The sequence below is a fragment of the Perca flavescens genome, chromosome 5, assembly GCF_004354835.1.
Source record: "Perca flavescens isolate YP-PL-M2 chromosome 5, PFLA_1.0, whole genome shotgun sequence".
In the NCBI taxonomy this organism is placed as follows: domain Eukaryota; kingdom Metazoa; phylum Chordata; class Actinopteri; order Perciformes; family Percidae; genus Perca; species Perca flavescens.
In genome coordinates this window covers 28721181-28739504 of record NC_041335.1, presented here as the reverse complement: position 1 = coordinate 28739504, position 18324 = coordinate 28721181, and the positions used below count along the sequence as shown (strand labels likewise).

Genomic DNA, 18324 nt, shown 5'->3' with positions numbered 1-18324 from the left:
CATTTAATGAATAGAAGGGGTGCGGCATGGCTTTGAGGTTACGTAATAAAAGAAAAACGTGACGACGTTGGACAACGGTGTAGCCAATGGTACAAAGTGATTTAGACAGCCGGAAGTCAGCTGAACATTTTGTTTCCTACTCGCACATTTTTCACATAGCAAACGCTATCACAGGTACAGGTAGGCTACGTCTCTCTCTCTCTGGACAAAACTGTGCCTTGCCTTCGTTGAAATGGACGACTGGAGTCAAACAGGGAGGACACATTCAGGAAGTTAAAGCGAATAATGTGATTAAAGAAACGATGTGCTCCACGGGAACCAAAGCGGAGCTGCAACAGACATGTAAGTCACATATTCTTAGTAATATCTGAACTAGGTCGTGCTGTTATTGCAGCGTTCCGTAACTAGGCAGCGGTAAACCTCCCGAGGAAAACGCACAACCGAGCCCTGAAGGTGGTTTGATAATAATGTGGCGGAGCTGGTTAAGAATAATGTTCCTTTTAGCTTGCCTTTATTCCGTCCTCTTCCAGTGTCCGAGCCAGCTCTTGTCCTGGAGCTGAAGACCAGGCGTCCTCCGTCCTTGGAGGGCCGGGCGGGATGTGAGACCTGGAGCGTGGACTTCTCCCCGGACGGAGCCTGGTTCGCCTGGTCGATGGGACACGGGATCGTCTGGGTGGTCGCCTGGCCTCTCGACTCCGAGTAGGTTGACCTGTACATTTAATCCACCCGCGATGCATTCAGGTGTCCCTCGTACGTTCGGGCTTGAGTGAAAAGGATAGGAGTGGAACATGGTGGCTGTTTATCTGTGGAAGAAATCAAGCCACATAGACATGGAACATACATTAATTTATGCTTGACTTAATTATTCAAAGACATATTATGACTAAAAGTAAAGAATGATATACCCTAAATATGACTGTAGAATAATACCTTTTTGCTTTGCAGAATTTGTCAAAAATATAATATGCTAAAATGACTGTCACCATCAGTTTCTGGGCTGGTTTTTATATCACGGAGACCCAAAGTGTTACAGATAAACAAAGCTGTGTGCAATAAATTGTCAAATGAGTAAATAAAAAAGTTTTCTGCTCATTTAGACCAAAGCAAAGATTAAAAAAAAACTGGCATTATGAAATGAGATGGTCAGTGGGGGAAAATGCCATTGTGCAATAGAAAGACATTTTGAAATAACTGCTGGAATTTAATAAAAATATGCGGCAATAAACTGCTGTGGTGAAAACAAGCAGGTTGGAAATAACATTTCATTACAATGAGCAGATTTAAATATTTTTTGGATTATTTCAAAGTTTCATGACATATTGTGTTTGTATTGAGTTAATCTTAACTTAACAATCACTTTTGGGTATGTTCATCTTTTGTAATTCTGATTATGACATTTCCAACAGCACTTAGATGCATCATAATTTAATCACCTGCTCCAGCTTCACACCTGTCTTCTACATTTGAGTTTGTTTATGGTATCTGCATACTTGATGCTCTTCTCACCCACAGAGACAGTCAGAATGGAGAGACCGACCGAGGAGACAAGAGCTTCAGCTGTGGTCATCCAGTTTGGGGCCTCGCCTTCGGACCCAGACCTCCAAAATCAGCTGCAGCGCCACGGCCAGCTAAAACATCATCAAAGTGGAACAAAAGCCTGCTTCTGGCCACAGGTTTGGAGAACGGCGTGATCAAAATCTGGAATGTGTTAACAGGTGAGGTCTTTATTTCTGCTGCTGAGGATGTTACCTGAGCTGTCTTTAGATGTGACGAGTCCCTTAAGGCAGATATTGACATGCTTTGTTTTATGTATCTTCAGGTGATGCTGTATTTGATCTCCGTGGACACGAAGGTGTTGTTAGGGACCTGGTCTTCCCTCAGAACGGGACGCTCACACTCGTATCATCTTCTCGGGACAAGACATTGAGAATTTGGGACCTGGCTCAGAAAGGTTTGTGTAGTTTTGTTGTGTGTGTGTGTGATGTAAAGTCCAGACTGGCCACTTCTTCAACAACTAAATCCTTGTAAATTTTTCAAGTTTCTAGAAGAGTAATTTTTTCACCCCCGTCTTGTGCTAACATAATATTGAGTGGTGTTCACAAACAGTCCTTGCTGATATGACTCTTAGTGTTTACTTATCAAAATGCAATGCAAACTTACTGTTTCTTGGCTAAATAGTGTAAGTAGGTAGTTGTTTACATTCAGGGTGGATATATCTAAAGAACCATTACATTATGAGATATCGTCTGTACATTTACATGTTTATCCCATTAACTAACTAGTTAACTAGTGTACATTACATTACTGTAAACCTTTACCCAAAGCATACCATATGTTTTTATATTGATTTCCAACCTTTCAGGCAGCCAGTGGTTTTATTAAAGGCCAATTAGGAATGAGAATTGCTAATTCATTTAATTGGTAATCCATTCCAGAACACACTTTTTTTTTTTAACAGTTTTTGTCTTGTCAAAGTAACTTAATTATCAAGCTGTTTTGGAAAAAAAACTTGTTCTTGTTGGTGTGTTCAAACTCCGAGGGAAAAATCTGACATTCAAGCATTCTTATAATTTGAAAAAATTAGGGTAAGGTCCACCTTGCCTTTTCCGAAGCTGTCAACTGAATCTAACACAAATGATATTTCCAGCTCAAATCTTTAGTATGTATGAAGCTACCAATATCACATTTATGGTGTACATGTTTCCATATTACTTGTGCTCAGTTTTTGGTTCGCGGACAACATTGCTCATGAACACATGCATTTTTAGCAGCTGACTGAATTGTACAATGTCGGAGCATGCTTTAACGCATCTACATTGAACTGTCCTTTGTCAAACATTAAAGCCATTAATTGCTCTCTGGGAGGTGTTACCAAACAGGTTTCAAGCTCCTGCAAACTGAATTTCATACTGTATACAAATTATACTGTACTTGATATTGACTGAAACCAGTGGCTCCCTGGAATGTTGGATATCATGCATGGATATTTATCCATTCATAAACCGTGGGAAATACACATTCAGAGTGTGGAATTTCAGTTTTTAAATCATCAGTTACACAGAATGTGTATTCATCACTTCACCTCTGTGTTTTGTCACCGTGCAGTCCAACTGAACTAAAGCTCCTGTTTGAATGTAAGAGGTTAAAGCAAACACATGTTCAGGTTTCCACCACTTCCGAAGCTGATTGTGTGAATGTTGTTTTGTATCCAGTGATGGTTTGGTTGTGTGCCTCATTCAGTTCAGTTAGACTTTTGTATTCTGTCTGCTGAAGGTAAAAAGGTGCAGGTGCTTTCTGGCCATAAAGACTGGATCAGCTGCTGCTGTGTATCATCAGACTGCAGCATGATTGCGTCCGTCGGTAGATTTGACAGAGTGAGTAATATCAAATTCTTTTTTTTTTTTTTTTTTTTTTTTTTAATGATCCATTTTTAATATTTTTTAACATACAGAACAGACAAACACAATTGAACAAGAACAACATCCCTCTCCCACCCCACACCCGCTGCGGTCTCGAGAAAAAAAAAAAAAGAGTAATATAATTTTAAAGTATGCTGTTTCACATTCAACGCAAAGCCAGACATTTATGGAGCTAAATCGGGGCCAAATGTTTTGTTCATTCGAAAAAAATATATATAGTTGAAAAAATAAAGCTTGAAATTGAAAATTTAAGTTTTGGTCAAAACATGGAAAAAATAAAACCATGTATTTGAACTAAAAATAAGTGTACCAATTTTTCTTTCAGTTTGAATAAAATATAGATTCAATTCTGGAATTATTTTGAATAAATTATAAATTTTCATTTTTCACTTTTATATTTGTTTTCAGTTCCACATTTCATGTTTTCAGATTCAAAAGTTATTTTTTTTTACGCTTCAAATCTTTTTTACGGCTTCAAATCTTTTTTTTTTCGGTTTCAGATCTGTTTTTCACTTTCAGATATTTTTTTTTTTCGGTTTGAGACTTTTGGCCCTGATTTGGCGTGGGGGCGTGGCTTCAACTCAGAGGGGCGTGGCATTATGAGTGACAGCCTATCAAAGAAGGCAGAAGACTCCTCTGTCATGTTGCCTTCAGGAAATGGTGTTACTGTGAGAACTATGACTGAATGCTTTCTATCCACTATATACATGTGATTTTTACTTAAACTGATGCCAGTGACAAAGTTCCATTTAAAAAAATGTTTTGGACAACAAATGGTACCAATTACATTATAAGAGCAATAAACTGTGCCAGATTGTGCAGTTCAGCAGGAACAATGACTTCTCCCACTTCCATGTATGACTTAGAGCACCACAGTATTCACTGGCACCAGCCCACAGGTAGGACATGTGAAAGATATTAGCCTTTGTGAATAGATACTTTGGGACATTATCCCCGCAGTGGCATTTTTTTTGTGATTAACACATAAAAGGAAAATAGGTGGACAGCTGGACAAAGCTGGCAATCAAGCATCGCTAGCACTAAAGTTAGCATTAACTAACGTTAGCTTCACACTAGCTGGTGTTTTTACACTAATTTCAGTGTCCAGCTCAAGTTTTTTTTACTTTAACGTGTATTGGTCTTTGTTAACCTCGGTTTGTCAGAATGACCATAACTTGACACTGGCTGCAGTGAAGAAGGTCTCCTTTTATAGAGTAGACAAATATGACCTTACATTAATGCTGTAGCCTGATAAATTACGTTTTACACTATAACGTTACATGTAACAGCATGACAGTTATGCCTTACAAAATATGCCAAGTGGGCAAACTTTGAAGGCTTCTACCACAGCCTAACTTAAGTATCAGAATACACTAACTTGTCTTTTTGTATTTGTATGTCTTACGGTCTGTTTTCTGGACCATGTGTGTCCGTAATAAAAGCTTTGATTGATTGATTGATTAACAAAGCGGACCAGGACAAGTTATGTTGTTTAAACTAACCATGAAAAGGTAACACTAGCAATGTTAGTTATCTATAATGTTTTACATTTATAAGGCTGTACGGCTGCAGGCAGCCACTGTCGAGTTATGGTCATTCTGACAAACAGAGGTTAACAAAGACCACTAAACGTTAAAGTCAAAAAAACTTGAGCTGGACACTAAAATTGGTGTAAAACACCAGCTAGTGTGAAGCTAACGTTAGTTAATGCTAACTTTTGTGCTAGCGGCTTCATTTCCAGCTGTCCACCTATTTTCCCTTTATGTGTTAATGACAAAAAAATGCCACTGCGGGGATAATGTCCCAAAGTATCTATTCAAAAAGGCTAATATCTTTCACATGTCTTACCTGTGGCTGCGCCAGCAGGTTGCCTTGGCGGAGCGGACGCTATGCTGACTGCCGAGTGAATACTGTGGTGCTACATTCAATGTCATACATGGAAGTGGGAGAAGTCATTGTTCCTGCCGAACTGCACAATCAGTTTATTGCTCTTATAGTGTAATTGGTACCATGTGTTGTCCAATACAATTTTTTAAATGGAACTTTGTCACTTGCATCAGTTTATTAAGTAAACATCACATGTATATAGTGGATAGAAAGCATTCAGTCATAGTTCTCACAGTAACACCATTTCCTGAAGTCAACATGACAGAGGAGTCTTCTGCCTTCGTTGTTAGGCTGTCACCATAATACCACGCCCCTCTGAGTTGAAGCCACGCCCCCCACGCAAAATCAGGGCCAAAAGTCTGAAACCGAAAAAAAATTATCTGAAAGTGAAAAACAGATCTGAAAACAAAAAAAAAAAAAGATTTGAAACCGAAAAAAAAAAAGATTTGAAGGCGTAAAAAAATAAGTTTTGAATCTGAAAACATGAAATGTGGAACTGAAAACAAATATTAAAGTGAAAAATGAAAATTTATAATTTATTCAAAATAATTCCAGAATTTAATCTATATTTTATTCAAACTGAAAGAAAAATTGGTACACTTATTTTAAGTTTGAATACATGGTTTTAATTTTTCCAAGTTTTGACCAAAACTTAAATTTTCAATTTCAAGCTTTATTTTTTCAACTATATATATTTTTTTCAAATGAACAAAACATTTGGCCCCGATTTAGCTCCATAGACATTGCAACACAGAAACAAACATTTGCATAACTGAATGATCCCGAATGACTTTATTCTTCATATATAAATGTATCTTTTTGTGCATGTGTTGTTTTTATATAGTTTTTTATTTTTTTATTATTTATGTGTAGACAAAACTACAATACTTTATAAATGTCTAAGCTGTCCGAAATCTTTCTGACAGAACAAAGCTTTCTTTTATCCATCTTTGTCCTCCTCTGTTTTCCACCAGTAACCATAATTGTGCAAAAGGAGCAAATATTCTTTTTCTGATTCAGGATGACAAGAAGTGACATTCTTTTGACATAATCCTAGATCAAGTTAATTTGTAAAGGACACTGGAATGAGTCATTTTTTTTTCTCTTCCTCCTAAAGGTTTTCCCTGCTGTTCTTTTTCTTCTTTTCTTTTTACCTATGCAAATAATTATTTTGCAAAGAATTTCAGCTTTTACAAGCTTTTGGTCACAAGTCTTTCTATCATTAGAGCAGCATTTCCTGAAACTGAAGGTCCAGATGGGAAGTTACATTTAGCTTTAAGACATTTCTTTCCAGTGCAGTTTGCTTGTAAGTGCGTTTGGCTAAGTCTGTTTTGTTCCAGAGCATGCAGTGATCTGGTTCTCTTCATCTGCTCTTGTGTTTAGTTGTTGTAAGCATGACAAACAGTTTAGCATTTGGATTCTTTTGTTCTCTTGGTTCTGAGGCATTTGGGGCACTGGGAAGCTCTTCCCACTCGTGTAAAACTGCTAGTTTCACACCTTCTCATTTGCAAAAAAAAAATAGACAGCTTAACATTGTTCACAGTTTTTGCCCATTGCTTATGCAATTGTTACGGAATGTGGCTCATTGTGCCAAAACTCTTCACACAAGCCAAATAAGACACAGCACTTGGAGATAAATATCTCATTACTATGTCAAGATGAAACTCTGCAATCAAAAGGTAACAATCCTTTTTCAAAATGCAAATGTACAGTACAGGCCAAAAGTTTGGACACACCTTCTCATTAAATGTGTTTCTTTATTTTCATGACTATTTACATTGTAGATGCTCACTGAAGGCATCAAAACTATGAATGAACACATATGGAATTATGTACTTACCAAAAAAAGTGTGAAATAACTGAAAACATGTCTTATATTTTAGGTTCTTCAAAGTAGCCACCCTTTGCTTTTTTGATAACTCTGAAAACCCTTGGTGTTCTCTCAATGAGCTTCATGAGGTAGTCACCTGAAATGGTTTTCACTTCACAGGTGTGCTTTGTCAGGGTTAATTAGTGGAAGTTATTCCCTTATTAATAAAAAAAGCAAAGGGTGGCTACTTTGAAGAATCTAAAATATAAGACATGTTTTCAGTTATTTCACACTTTTTTGTTAAGTACATAATTCCATATGTGTTCATTCATAGTTTTGATGCCTTCAGTGAGAATCTACAATGTAAATAGTCATGAAAATAAATAATATAACGCATTGAATGAGAAGGTGTGTCCAAACTTTTGGCCTGTACTGTACTTTATACAAAACACTGCTCTCTTTAATACGCTGTATACCTATTTTCTCATACATGCTTCTGTGAAAGATTGTTTCAGGACAGAACATCTACTTAGACTTCAATGAACGCAAAAATAAAAAGGCTTCAGAAAAAAATATATGCAGTTTATTTTTTCCCATTGCAGGTTTCTAAACCAAAAAATTACAGTACAGCAATAAATACAATATGTTACTGTAAACAAACAATACTAATAATTGCAGTAAAATTATACAATGCAATGGTGAACAAAAAAACATAGTTTATGGATCCCACCTTCTGCTTGGGTTTGGCTTCCTACTCCTCTACCTCTTTCTCTTCCTCTCACTGCCTTCGTGTTTGCAAAGTTCTCACAAAAAAGGTGAGCTCAATAAGGTCTATTCCTAGTGCTGAGGGTCAGACTGACTGGTGTTCAATTACTGTCTAGTGTTGCCAATTTCGGCAAAAACCGTAATACCAGACTTTAAGATCACAATTGCACTTTAAACTGTTTTGCTGCGTGCTCCAGCCTGCCCTGTTGACTTTCACTGAGTCAGTACATCACTGAAAATCGAATCACCAGATTCTCTGGCATTGCAAAGTCTGCAGTAAATACCCCAGGGCAGAATGACTGCGAGCCCGGCCCTTGACTGAATGTACACTAATTATTCCACATTAAAAAAAACGGCAATCCATACGACTCCGTATGAAGACTCATTAACCCGTTGTGATTTTACTTTCATCAGATGGTGTGTCTGTGGAGTCTGCGGTCATATACGTTCATCAGGAACCTGTCAGGAGGGACCAACAAGACCTTGTACCTCCTGTCTTCCTGTGACTTTTCTCCTGACGGGGCGGTGCTCGCCACCGCAGCCTTCAGTGGCTCCAGCTGGTGGATCGACCTCTGGGACCCGTACACTGCAGAGAAACTGGCCACTCTGCTGTAAGTTTACACCTTACTTACGCTTTCAGTCTCAAAATGTACTGAATATTTGGTACTGTAAATGAAAAGCATGCGTGTTCCTAAAACTCATATCCCGGACCATCACATGGGTGGCAAATGCATCTTGGCCTGCACTTTTTTTTTTTTTTGACATCCATGACAACAATAAATGGCATCTCCAGTACTTTCGGTAAAAAGTTTTAAATACAAAACTTTGTTTTGCTCAAAGAAATGGGATTTGGAGTTTCATTTTTGATAGTTTTCACCAGGACTCTGCAAATTAGTTTCAAAAGTTTGAAACTGGGAACCAAACGTATCCTACACTTCACTGTCACTGTTTACATCTGATGCACTGAAATGCATGTGTCCATGGTGTCCTATGTCTCGTGCAACCTGTTTTCTTGTTTGTATATAATATGAAACTGAACATCCAAGTCTTAAGCATTAAGGAATTCTGACTATGGTTACCTAGTACAGGGCGATGTCATCCTTAAAAACTCCTGTATCTTTTGTTCACAGTGATTATGCTGAAGACTACAGGCAAAAACAAATCTCAGCAATACAGTTCTCTCCCAACGGTTTGCACTTGGCGATGGTGACTGACGACAGGTGAGTAGTTTATCAGCGCCATCTCGTACATCTTTTATATGATGTCATCATGTAAATGTTTCTTACACTGGACAGAATGTTTTTTTTTTTTTTTTTTTTTAGACTGATGTGTTGTGTTCACAGGGCTCTCCGGGTCTGGGAGCCGGGACAGAAAGGCATGGTGATGCAGACGAAAGTGGAACGAGACTCTAACGGACTCTGCTGCAACTACCATCCACGAGGGGGAGTGGTCGCCACAGGGTAAAAAACACCCTTTATAACATCCCTCACAATTTTTATTTAATATTAATATAGACTTTAAAGATGGATTTAGAAATAACCAACATCTCACATCACCAAACAATTGCAACATAATTTAAACCCACTTACTTGCGATTTTCAGCGTAAGCAAGATATATCCCTTCCTAGTTTGTGTGTTCTTACCTTGCAGTGCATTAACCCTCTTGGCCGACGTATAACTATAACATTAACCATCCCCTCTTGCACTGGTAGAAGGATTCAGATCCTTTACTTAAGCAAAAGTACTACATGATAATACCACTGTAAAAAATATTCTGTTAAAAGTAAAAGTCCTGCATTGAAAATGTTACTTAAGGTGGCCGGGTTGGATCAGCGGGTAGAGCAGGCGCACATACTTAGAGGTCTATGCCTTGACGCAGAGGTCCAGGGTTCGAATCCGACCTGTGATTATTTCCTGCATGTTTCCCCCCTCTCTCACATAGCTGTCCTGTCAATTAAAGGTGGAAAAGCTCCCCAAAAAAATCTTTAAAAAAATAAAATGTTTAAGTAAAAATGTACTTAAAGTATTAAAAATACTAAATGCAGAAAAATCCTCACATTTCAGAAACTGGAAATTATCAAAACAGTTCTGTGTTTAATGGCCTAATCATGTCAGCTGGACTTTTAGGCCGTTATATTGTTGGGTAGTTTAATTTATAATTAAACATAGTATTTTATGAGCTACATGTGTTTTGTGCGCAAAAATCTTAATTTGTAAAGAAGCTAGTAACTTAATCTGTCAGATGAATGTAGTGGAGTATAAATTACAATATTTCCCTCTGAAATGTAGCAGAGTAAAAAGAAAAGAAAGTGAAAAGAAAAGAAGTAAAGTACAAGTAACTCAAGTCAGTAAATGTTTGGTTACATTCCACCACTGCCCTCTCGTGACAGAACCAGAGAGGGCCACGTGAGGTTCTGGAGGGCGCCCAGGACCGTGCCCAGCCTGTGCCACCTGTGTCGATCCATCCTGCGCCACTCGGTCTCCACACACCAGATGGAGCCGCTGCCCCTCCCTAAGAGGATTCTCGAGTACCTCACTTACAGAAACATCCCCGACCGCCTAGAGACCTGCTGCTCCTCAGATGAAGAGGAGTGGCTTAAATAGGAACCTTATCCACAAGAACTGACATTTACAGCTAGTGATTGTCGCGCACCGCCTCATATTAATAATAATAATAATAATAACAAATGCCTTTTGTGTGCCGTTTTTTAAGAGGTTTTCAAAGCTGGATTTGGCACAGGCAAGCATCTCTTACTGTAATCTATTTTTGGATGCAACATTCCTACATTTAGGATTTCATTTATTGCACTATTACTGTATGATACACAAACTCAACGTTCACATGCTAATGTGACTTGAATATCACAATTTTATACTATTTATTGTGTAAATATCAAATGTATATGTATTTCTAATTTCTGCTCATCATAAAATAGCACATGCACTTCTACAGTACTGTACCTGCACATGTTAATACAAGAAAACTGGACTTATAGGAAATCATTTTATTAAACTGATTCAAACATGTACATGTCCAAGGCATATTCTTACAGTTGTATATGGTGGTGTATTTGTAACATTATGGAATGTTCGATACATTTCTTTAAAGTGCTCATATTATGCTCATTTTTAGGTTCATAATTGTATTTAGAGGTAAGAGAATAAGTTTGTGGTTTAATTTTCAAAAAACACCATATTTTTGATTTACAGCATCTTGATGCAGCTCCTCTTTTCACCCTGTGGGTTGATCTCTGTTTTAGCTACAGAGTGAGACATCTAATTTCTGTTCCATCTTTGTTGGGAGTCGCACATGCGCAGGACCTAGGTAAGGACTACTAGCCAGTCAGAAGCAGCGTAGGAGTGCGTGCCACGCTAGCAGCTAGGCGAGCATAATAACGTGTGTTAGAAAGTGACGTACCTTCGTCACAGAAGTAAAGGCTGGACTACAATAGAGCAGTTTGTGAACAGTGTTTTCTGTTGGAGATGGTAAGTCCCTTTGGCGTGGACTTTGGGCTTTTGCACTTTTTAAACCTTTAACATTCACAAAAAGATATAAAGAAAAAAGCATAACATGAGCACTTTAATATATTTTCAATGGATGAATTGGTGACAGAAAATGTATCCTACGCTAGTAACTAGATTTACAGTTTTCCAAGTCCATAAGGATACATCTTTTTTGGTTACTAGAGTTGCAAACGACTGTCTTCCATTTTGCTCTGTTAGTATGCAGATGTGAGTGACTCAGATAGCTGCCAGCATTTGTTTCTTCACTGTACGTCAACTCAGTGGAGCAGTGGTGGTGCATTTGTTTTCTTTCTAAATAAGCAAACAAGTTATTCCAACGATGTGTACTGATCAGTGATGGCAGTCACCAAGGAAATGGTGAAAAAGTTTCGGGGGGGGTAAAGTGGTTGCTGTATCTAGGAGGCCTCGCTGACCACAAGGTCTCTCACTGCCTGGAAAGCTGCAACCATGGAGCTGAGCTGGATCTTCTCATCGGTTCCCGAGGCAAGTCGGTGTCTGAGGAGATGACGCACGATAAGTCCAAAAACAACATTTCCCAACATCTGGATGCCTTCATTCTGTTTCAATTGCTTGTATGTAATGTAATTAGTAATTAAGGAGAGGACGCACGAGTGATCTCACTTACTCAATGTCAGCCAACTTGATGAGCAGACCTATCCGAATGGCTGGAGGAAAGTCCACTGTCAATGGGGGAAAAGAATAATTCAGATATTTCATCTTAGATAACACTACTGACAGATTTTGAAGTTGCAAAAAAAAGGCCATCAACACATACTAACCCTAAAATAAAACAAACTCGGGGAAAAAAAAACAAAACAACTTCCATTATTTCCCACGGTCATTATCTTAAACCTTTGCTAATAGTGAACAAACAGCCGACTAAACTGTGCGAGCAATACATATTAAATCGTATCCAACAGTCAAAATGAAGATCTGGCGTTTCTACAGTTAAACACTGTCAAGTCATGTGAGAGTTAATACATACGCCACCTACACATCTTAAGGTGGTTAGTAAAAGCCAAAAGAGCTAAAAGGCATCTAAATGGAGAAATATTAAACACCCAAATCCTCCTGAGAGAGCAGTGGGATTTAACCTACACTAATTGCCTTTATATGGAAAACTCTTATTTAAAACACACGAACATAGTACCTGGCTTTACAAAATACAGACACAGTATATTTCCCTGGGAGACCTCTGCAGTGGCCTTACCTCTGTGTATGAGCAGATGAACCTCGGTGAGGATATCATGCAGAGCCAAACCTTTCAAAGTCTTCAACTCAAGGATTTCTGAGAGTCAGGAGTTAAGGAGTTGCAAAAGCAAACTGAACTGGTGTTAGTCAGTGTCACAGCATTACATTTTCAAAAGTTTAGCCAATCAAATCCCGAAACCTCTTATTAAATCATGCACAACATGTAGAGCATGTGATGCTGCAATGGTCGGCTATTTGAGGGTCCTGTTTGAAATTGGGTTGTTGAGAGTTTCTGCAGGTTTCACCAGGTCAAATTTAAGGCTTTTTAAGACCTTTATGAATGAAATTTAAGACCTTTATCAACCAAGCCCTAAATTCAGTTTTTTTCCAGCAAAATTAAATTTGGACTAGCGAAAGAAAAAGCTACAACACCACAGAATAAATAAAAAGAACATTAGAGGTAGTGTTGCATGGATGTAGGAAAATTAAGAACTGTTTAAAATTATTCAAGACCTAGAACACACTTCAGCGAATTTAAGACTTTTTAAGGCCTAAAAATTAGATTTTGAATTTTTAGACTTTTTAAGACCCAACGGAAACCCTGTTAACTGGCAGATTTAATAATCACTTAGCTACAGCTAGCTTCTATCAAACATTATCAGTTGCAAAGAAAAGACAGCAACTTCAAGATGTTTAGCTTTTTCTGAATTGTACAGAATAATAGTAAACACACTGATTCACATTTCACAAGATGGAGAAAAAAAAAATGCTTGTAGGTTATAGGAAACATAAATGTAGACCAATTATACAACATTAAAGCTTCCTAAATGAATAATCCTGAAGGATACGCTTGTACGCTGTGGTGAAGTCTTTGTTGAGGGACCAGTCGAGGATGTTGGCTATATCTGAGCGGAGGGGGTGCCCTGTGCAGGTGTACACTGTGTCCTCTGTCACCTTCCCGTACGCCATATTGGTGCTCTAAAAAAATAAAAAAATTAATTCACACAGGTGGAATACAGTTAGTTAGGGATGTAACGATACACTCAACTCACAATTCGACACAAGATTTTAGGTCAACGACACAATGTTCACATTTTTAAAACAGAAAGAGCTGCAGACAAATGACTGAAAATTATTCCTTTATTTACTCCTTTACTTATCAAAAGTGAAAGTGAAATTGTATTTTATCTTCCCAAATCAGAATAACTAAATGAATGGGGGAAAAAAAAAGGACGTAAACTAGGTTTCCATCCACTTGTCAATCGAATTATCTGAAGTTCGGTAAAAAAAACAAAAAACTCATGCAAATAAAGCGGCTGAACGTGTTTTTCCATCCAATGGCTTTAAAGTGATTTAAAACCTGTGCGTAATGACGTCGCATGCTGTTATGCGGTCTAATTGTTGATTTGAGACATTTTATGGTGTTTGCATTCATTTTCGCACTGAATCACAACATTCAAGCAAATATTTGCGAACAAAGTTTTGCTAGATAAAATAGATTGAGCCGTCTACCTACATATGAAGGTATGTACAGGTGTGTCTGTTTAACCATAAAATGACCCTTAACCTTAAAATGGCAACTCATTATGTATTCGGCAAATAACGTTTCCATCAGCGTTTATCGCATAAGCTGTAGATCGATCAAGGGAAAATCCGATGAGACTGAACGTATAAACTTTGAGTCGATATCCATGAAATTCAACCGACTTTTACTGTTTCCATAAGGCATTTTTTATTCAATATCACTTAATTTGCATAAAAACGTGTGGATGGAAACATAGCTATAGTCACATCTGAAGTCAAACAGATGAAATCAAAAGTAGATTACGCCCTAAAATGTTCATTAAAAAAAATCTCAACCCGTTATCGTTACACAATTCATATCGATTTATAACCCATTCACGATGCATCGTTACATCCCCTACGGTGAGTATTTTTTCCTCTTCTACATCATCATAATGTAATAACAAGTGTAATGCATTTCTTTTTCAGCTGTTTTAAAACCACAATATGAATGAAAACACTGACACTTCAGCGCCACGAGGAACAATGATCAAGAGGAGGTTTAGGTCGTACCTGCAGTATGTTGAGCGATCTTCTCATATCACCTGATGATAAGGTCACTATGGCCTTCATTCCACCTGGATTTATGTCAATACTGCCACAAAAACATTCACTCTTTCAATCAAAAGTCAGATCAATGTGAAGCTAAAGTTTGTGACATGCATCATATTTAAACAAAAATGCATTATTGTCAAACTGCGATGCCTTTGTATAAATACCACACACAGGAAACATCATTAATTTTACACTACTGGTATATAACTAACCCAAATAGAGGCTTATTTTATCATTAACCATATTGATTGCTGTTACAAAGAGGATATGATTTTCCCGTCTTTCCTTCTTAATTAGTCAACTACTCAAATCCTTTTTGTTTTGTGCCGTGAAGCAATTTCGCTTTATGCTGCAAAATAACAACAGGTTTCATTAAAACCCAACACACGGCACCTTGAAATCCCTTCTACCTCAGATTGTTTCAACAGTAGATGGAGAAGAAACCTTCACAACACACTCACCTCTCCTGCTGGACTACATACTCCAAACGAGGGATCATCTGGTCCGGGGAAAGCGGGCCAAAGCGAAATCTTGTGCATCGCGACTGCAGAGCTGGGATGATCTTGGACAGGTAGTTGCAGATCAGGCAGAATCGAGTGTTTTCTGTAAACTTCTCAATCACTGAGACAGAAAGAGACGGAGACAAAGAAAGAAAGAGAAAGAGAGAGCAGGAGAAACACATGTTAGAAATCAATGCAGCTAAGAAATGTGAAAAAAATACAATGTTGCATCTAAGAAGCCAAAATTAAAATGCCATCAGCTCTGACATGTCTCGGGTCTTCTCTAACTTATTTTTAAAACCTAGGGACAGTCAAGTCTTTAAAATGAATTTTTTAATTCTTCCCTGACAACATCTACACCCACGCCTTCCTGCATGTCACAGTTATGTTACTTCACCAAGAAACATGTTTGTAGGTGATGTTTGATAGATCACTCAAGCTTATGCCATAAAAACAACTATGGTTTGATGAATTTCACAAGACAAAGTGTTCCAGTAAATCAATAGTTAAAACCAAATCTTGTATCGCTGGTATTGCTTTTTAGAATAATTATCAGGGTGTACAAGCAGATATGCTGTTATTCACCAGTAGCCAAATTGTCTGGCTGCTCAGTGAGCCGTATGGCTCACAGTGGGCAATGCCCGGCCGAACAGATGGCTTACCTCGCCGCAATGCATTCTGGGCATCCTGGGTCATGGCATCGGCCTCGTCCAGTATCACCAACTTAAAACCCTTCCTTTAGGACAACACGGATGGACAAAACGGCAGCAGTTTAAACAATTCCCCATGCAGTTATAGATTGCAGATAACATGCATTTCTGAATAGAACGTATGTGACAAGTGTTGTAGATGGATTTTTTAGTCTTACTTGAAGATGGTCCTGGTGCTGGCAAAACTCAGGACAGGACCTCGTACAACATCAATACCTCTGTCATCTGATGCGTTTAGCTGCAAAACAAAATTAGTAATCAAATCAAAAGAACCACATGGTCCTGTCGCTATACTACAGAAGATGTAAAGTGAAAAGAGAAGCCCAGTAAACCAAATGTTTGTAATGAGGAGTTGTAGGGCACCTCCAACACCATGGAGTTGAACTCTTTTTCCTTGTACAGCTGTTTGGCACAGGCGAGGATGGTGGAGGTTTTGCCCGTTCCAGGGGGGCCATAGAACAAGAGATGGGGAAGCTTGTCCTCACTAATAAACTTCTGGACTGAAGAGATGAAAACCAGTTTTAAAAACAAGGAAACTAAATGAACAGTCTGAATATGACCTGGTCCTTTTGAATGGTATTATTCATTTGAAACATGAGGACAATGGTTGCTTCCGTACTGTTAATTAGTTACTTACAGTACAACTATAGTAAACAACAAAGACAAGCGTCAGCAACACTGACAGACAGCAGAGAAAGTGATCCCAACAAAAGGTTTATGAATTTAGAAAAATAATTATCTTTCTTACAACTGAGTAATTCACATGTATGTACTTTTAAGTGTTACTGATGAACCCTGTTGTGCGGGACCTTTAGAAATGAGCATTATATGTTTATTCTGGCAGTCCACATACTTACTGGTGCTTAGAATATCTTTGTGTGAGATCAGATCATCAAGTTTCTGTGGTCTGTATTTTTCAACCCTGGAATATGGAGCAGAAAGACATGGTCCATTAATATTGTTATTATCAATAAATACTTCTAATTGCTATATTACTAATGCTTGCAACACCGTAAATACAGCACAAGTGCACTTACATAAGTAACTCTAAATAACATTAGCAACTTTTTAACACCGAAAGAAATCATTCTCTGCATAACGTTACTGGTGTGACGTTAACCTACCGAACAAACTTTATTAAGAGTTTGTCTATTTTAAACCATATTAGTCATAAGTTTGGGTACATATACAATTATTCATGACCTGTTAGAGATTTCAAATTGTTGGGGTACCGCTTTTCAATTCGGCAACTATATTTTGCACCATGCACCAATTTATCAAACAAAATGTCAACTTCATAATCGTTTCACACTGGACGCAGCAACATTTCCGGTGAGCCAGTTGGTTCAGGTGGCAACAAGGCAATGCTAGATGCATTGACTAGTTATTATTATGGAAGCCGAATTAAAGAGAAGCTCACGTGGCTCAATATGCAGTATTCGTTTTAAACTTATGAGTAATATCTAAATCCATGTATAACTACCAGAAAAGCTAACGTTAGTACATATAACGTTACAAGCAGCGGCGAGCTGAACCATCAATCCATGTTTGTAACATTAGCTAGGTAACGTTACGTTAGTCAGCTAGCTAGCACTATTTCAATCTGTGTGATACACGTCTTTCAACTCACCATGGTAAGTTTCTGGCCTGTAACGGCACTTTACTTGTAGAAGTCATGTTTCCCGTGAACTGTGAGTTTAGCTCCCAGCTGGCTTAAATTATTACTTTTAGAATTTTAAGCACTTTCGCTCTGGTGGCTGTGTTTGGCGCGCTCCACAACATAAACGTGCGTCAAACGTCACGGCGTACAACAAATCGGGTCACTTAGCCAGTTCATATGGGCGGGGCCTCGGTGACATGAATGCCCACTGTAAGAAGTGTGTGAGGTATGGAAATAGGCCTATATAAAATGTCACACATTTCTAGTATAGTAGCCTAAACAATGCATGCACGTATCTTGTTCCACTTCGTAAATACATTTCTGGAACAAATGTATTTTTGAAAACATTTGATATAATGCTGTTAAAATTAAAATCATTAATTCAAGAGTCAGCTTAATATGCTGTTCTATCTTTAAAGACTTTCTCGCTCTGTCTTTGCAGGAGATGCATAAGAAAAGTCCTAAAAATGTCCCACCAGTGTACCCCCTGCCTCATGGGAGATGACATTGCTGTGTATAGTTTAGATCCCCCCCCCTCGAATTTAGTTAGGCCCATAAGAGATTGATTTCCTTTTATAAAGAATTTTACAAGATAATTCCATCACTGTTATGATCAGTTATGGTTCTGAGAAATGATACAACCATTCTGTAGGCTTGTCTTGGTCTAAACATACACACATGTCTCTAGGTTTTACTTCAATTTAAAGAAATAAAGCCCATTACTACCCCTCTTAAATTA

At 38.1% G+C, this 18324-nt stretch overlaps 2 protein-coding genes across 2 annotated transcripts; one reads left to right on the top strand and one right to left on the bottom strand.

Moving 5' to 3' along the window:
* The first annotated feature begins 69 nt into the window (after window positions 1-69).
* wsb2 (WD repeat and SOCS box containing 2) lies at window positions 70-10908 on the top strand. The gene is made up of 9 exons (XM_028578188.1): window positions 70-342; window positions 531-699; window positions 1513-1715; window positions 1820-1951; window positions 3274-3374; window positions 8296-8492; window positions 9012-9101; window positions 9225-9341; window positions 10272-10908. The coding sequence occupies exons 1-9, from the start codon at window positions 87-89 to the stop codon at window positions 10483-10485; spliced, it is 1479 nt and encodes a 492-aa protein (XP_028433989.1). The 5' UTR covers window positions 70-86; the 3' UTR covers window positions 10486-10908.
* A 533-nt stretch (window positions 10909-11441) lies between these two features.
* On the bottom strand, window positions 11442-17720 carry rfc5 (replication factor C (activator 1) 5). Its single transcript, XM_028578214.1, has 11 exons — window positions 17556-17720; window positions 16783-16847; window positions 16289-16425; window positions 16084-16163; window positions 15878-15951; window positions 15177-15336; window positions 14674-14755; window positions 13446-13575; window positions 12617-12694; window positions 12032-12086; window positions 11442-11901 (listed from the first exon to the last, which is right to left on the bottom strand). The coding sequence occupies exons 1-11, from the start codon at window positions 17600-17602 to the stop codon at window positions 11802-11804; spliced, it is 1008 nt and encodes a 335-aa protein (XP_028434015.1). The 5' UTR covers window positions 17603-17720; the 3' UTR covers window positions 11442-11801.
* Between the last annotated feature and the right edge of the window lie 604 nt (window positions 17721-18324).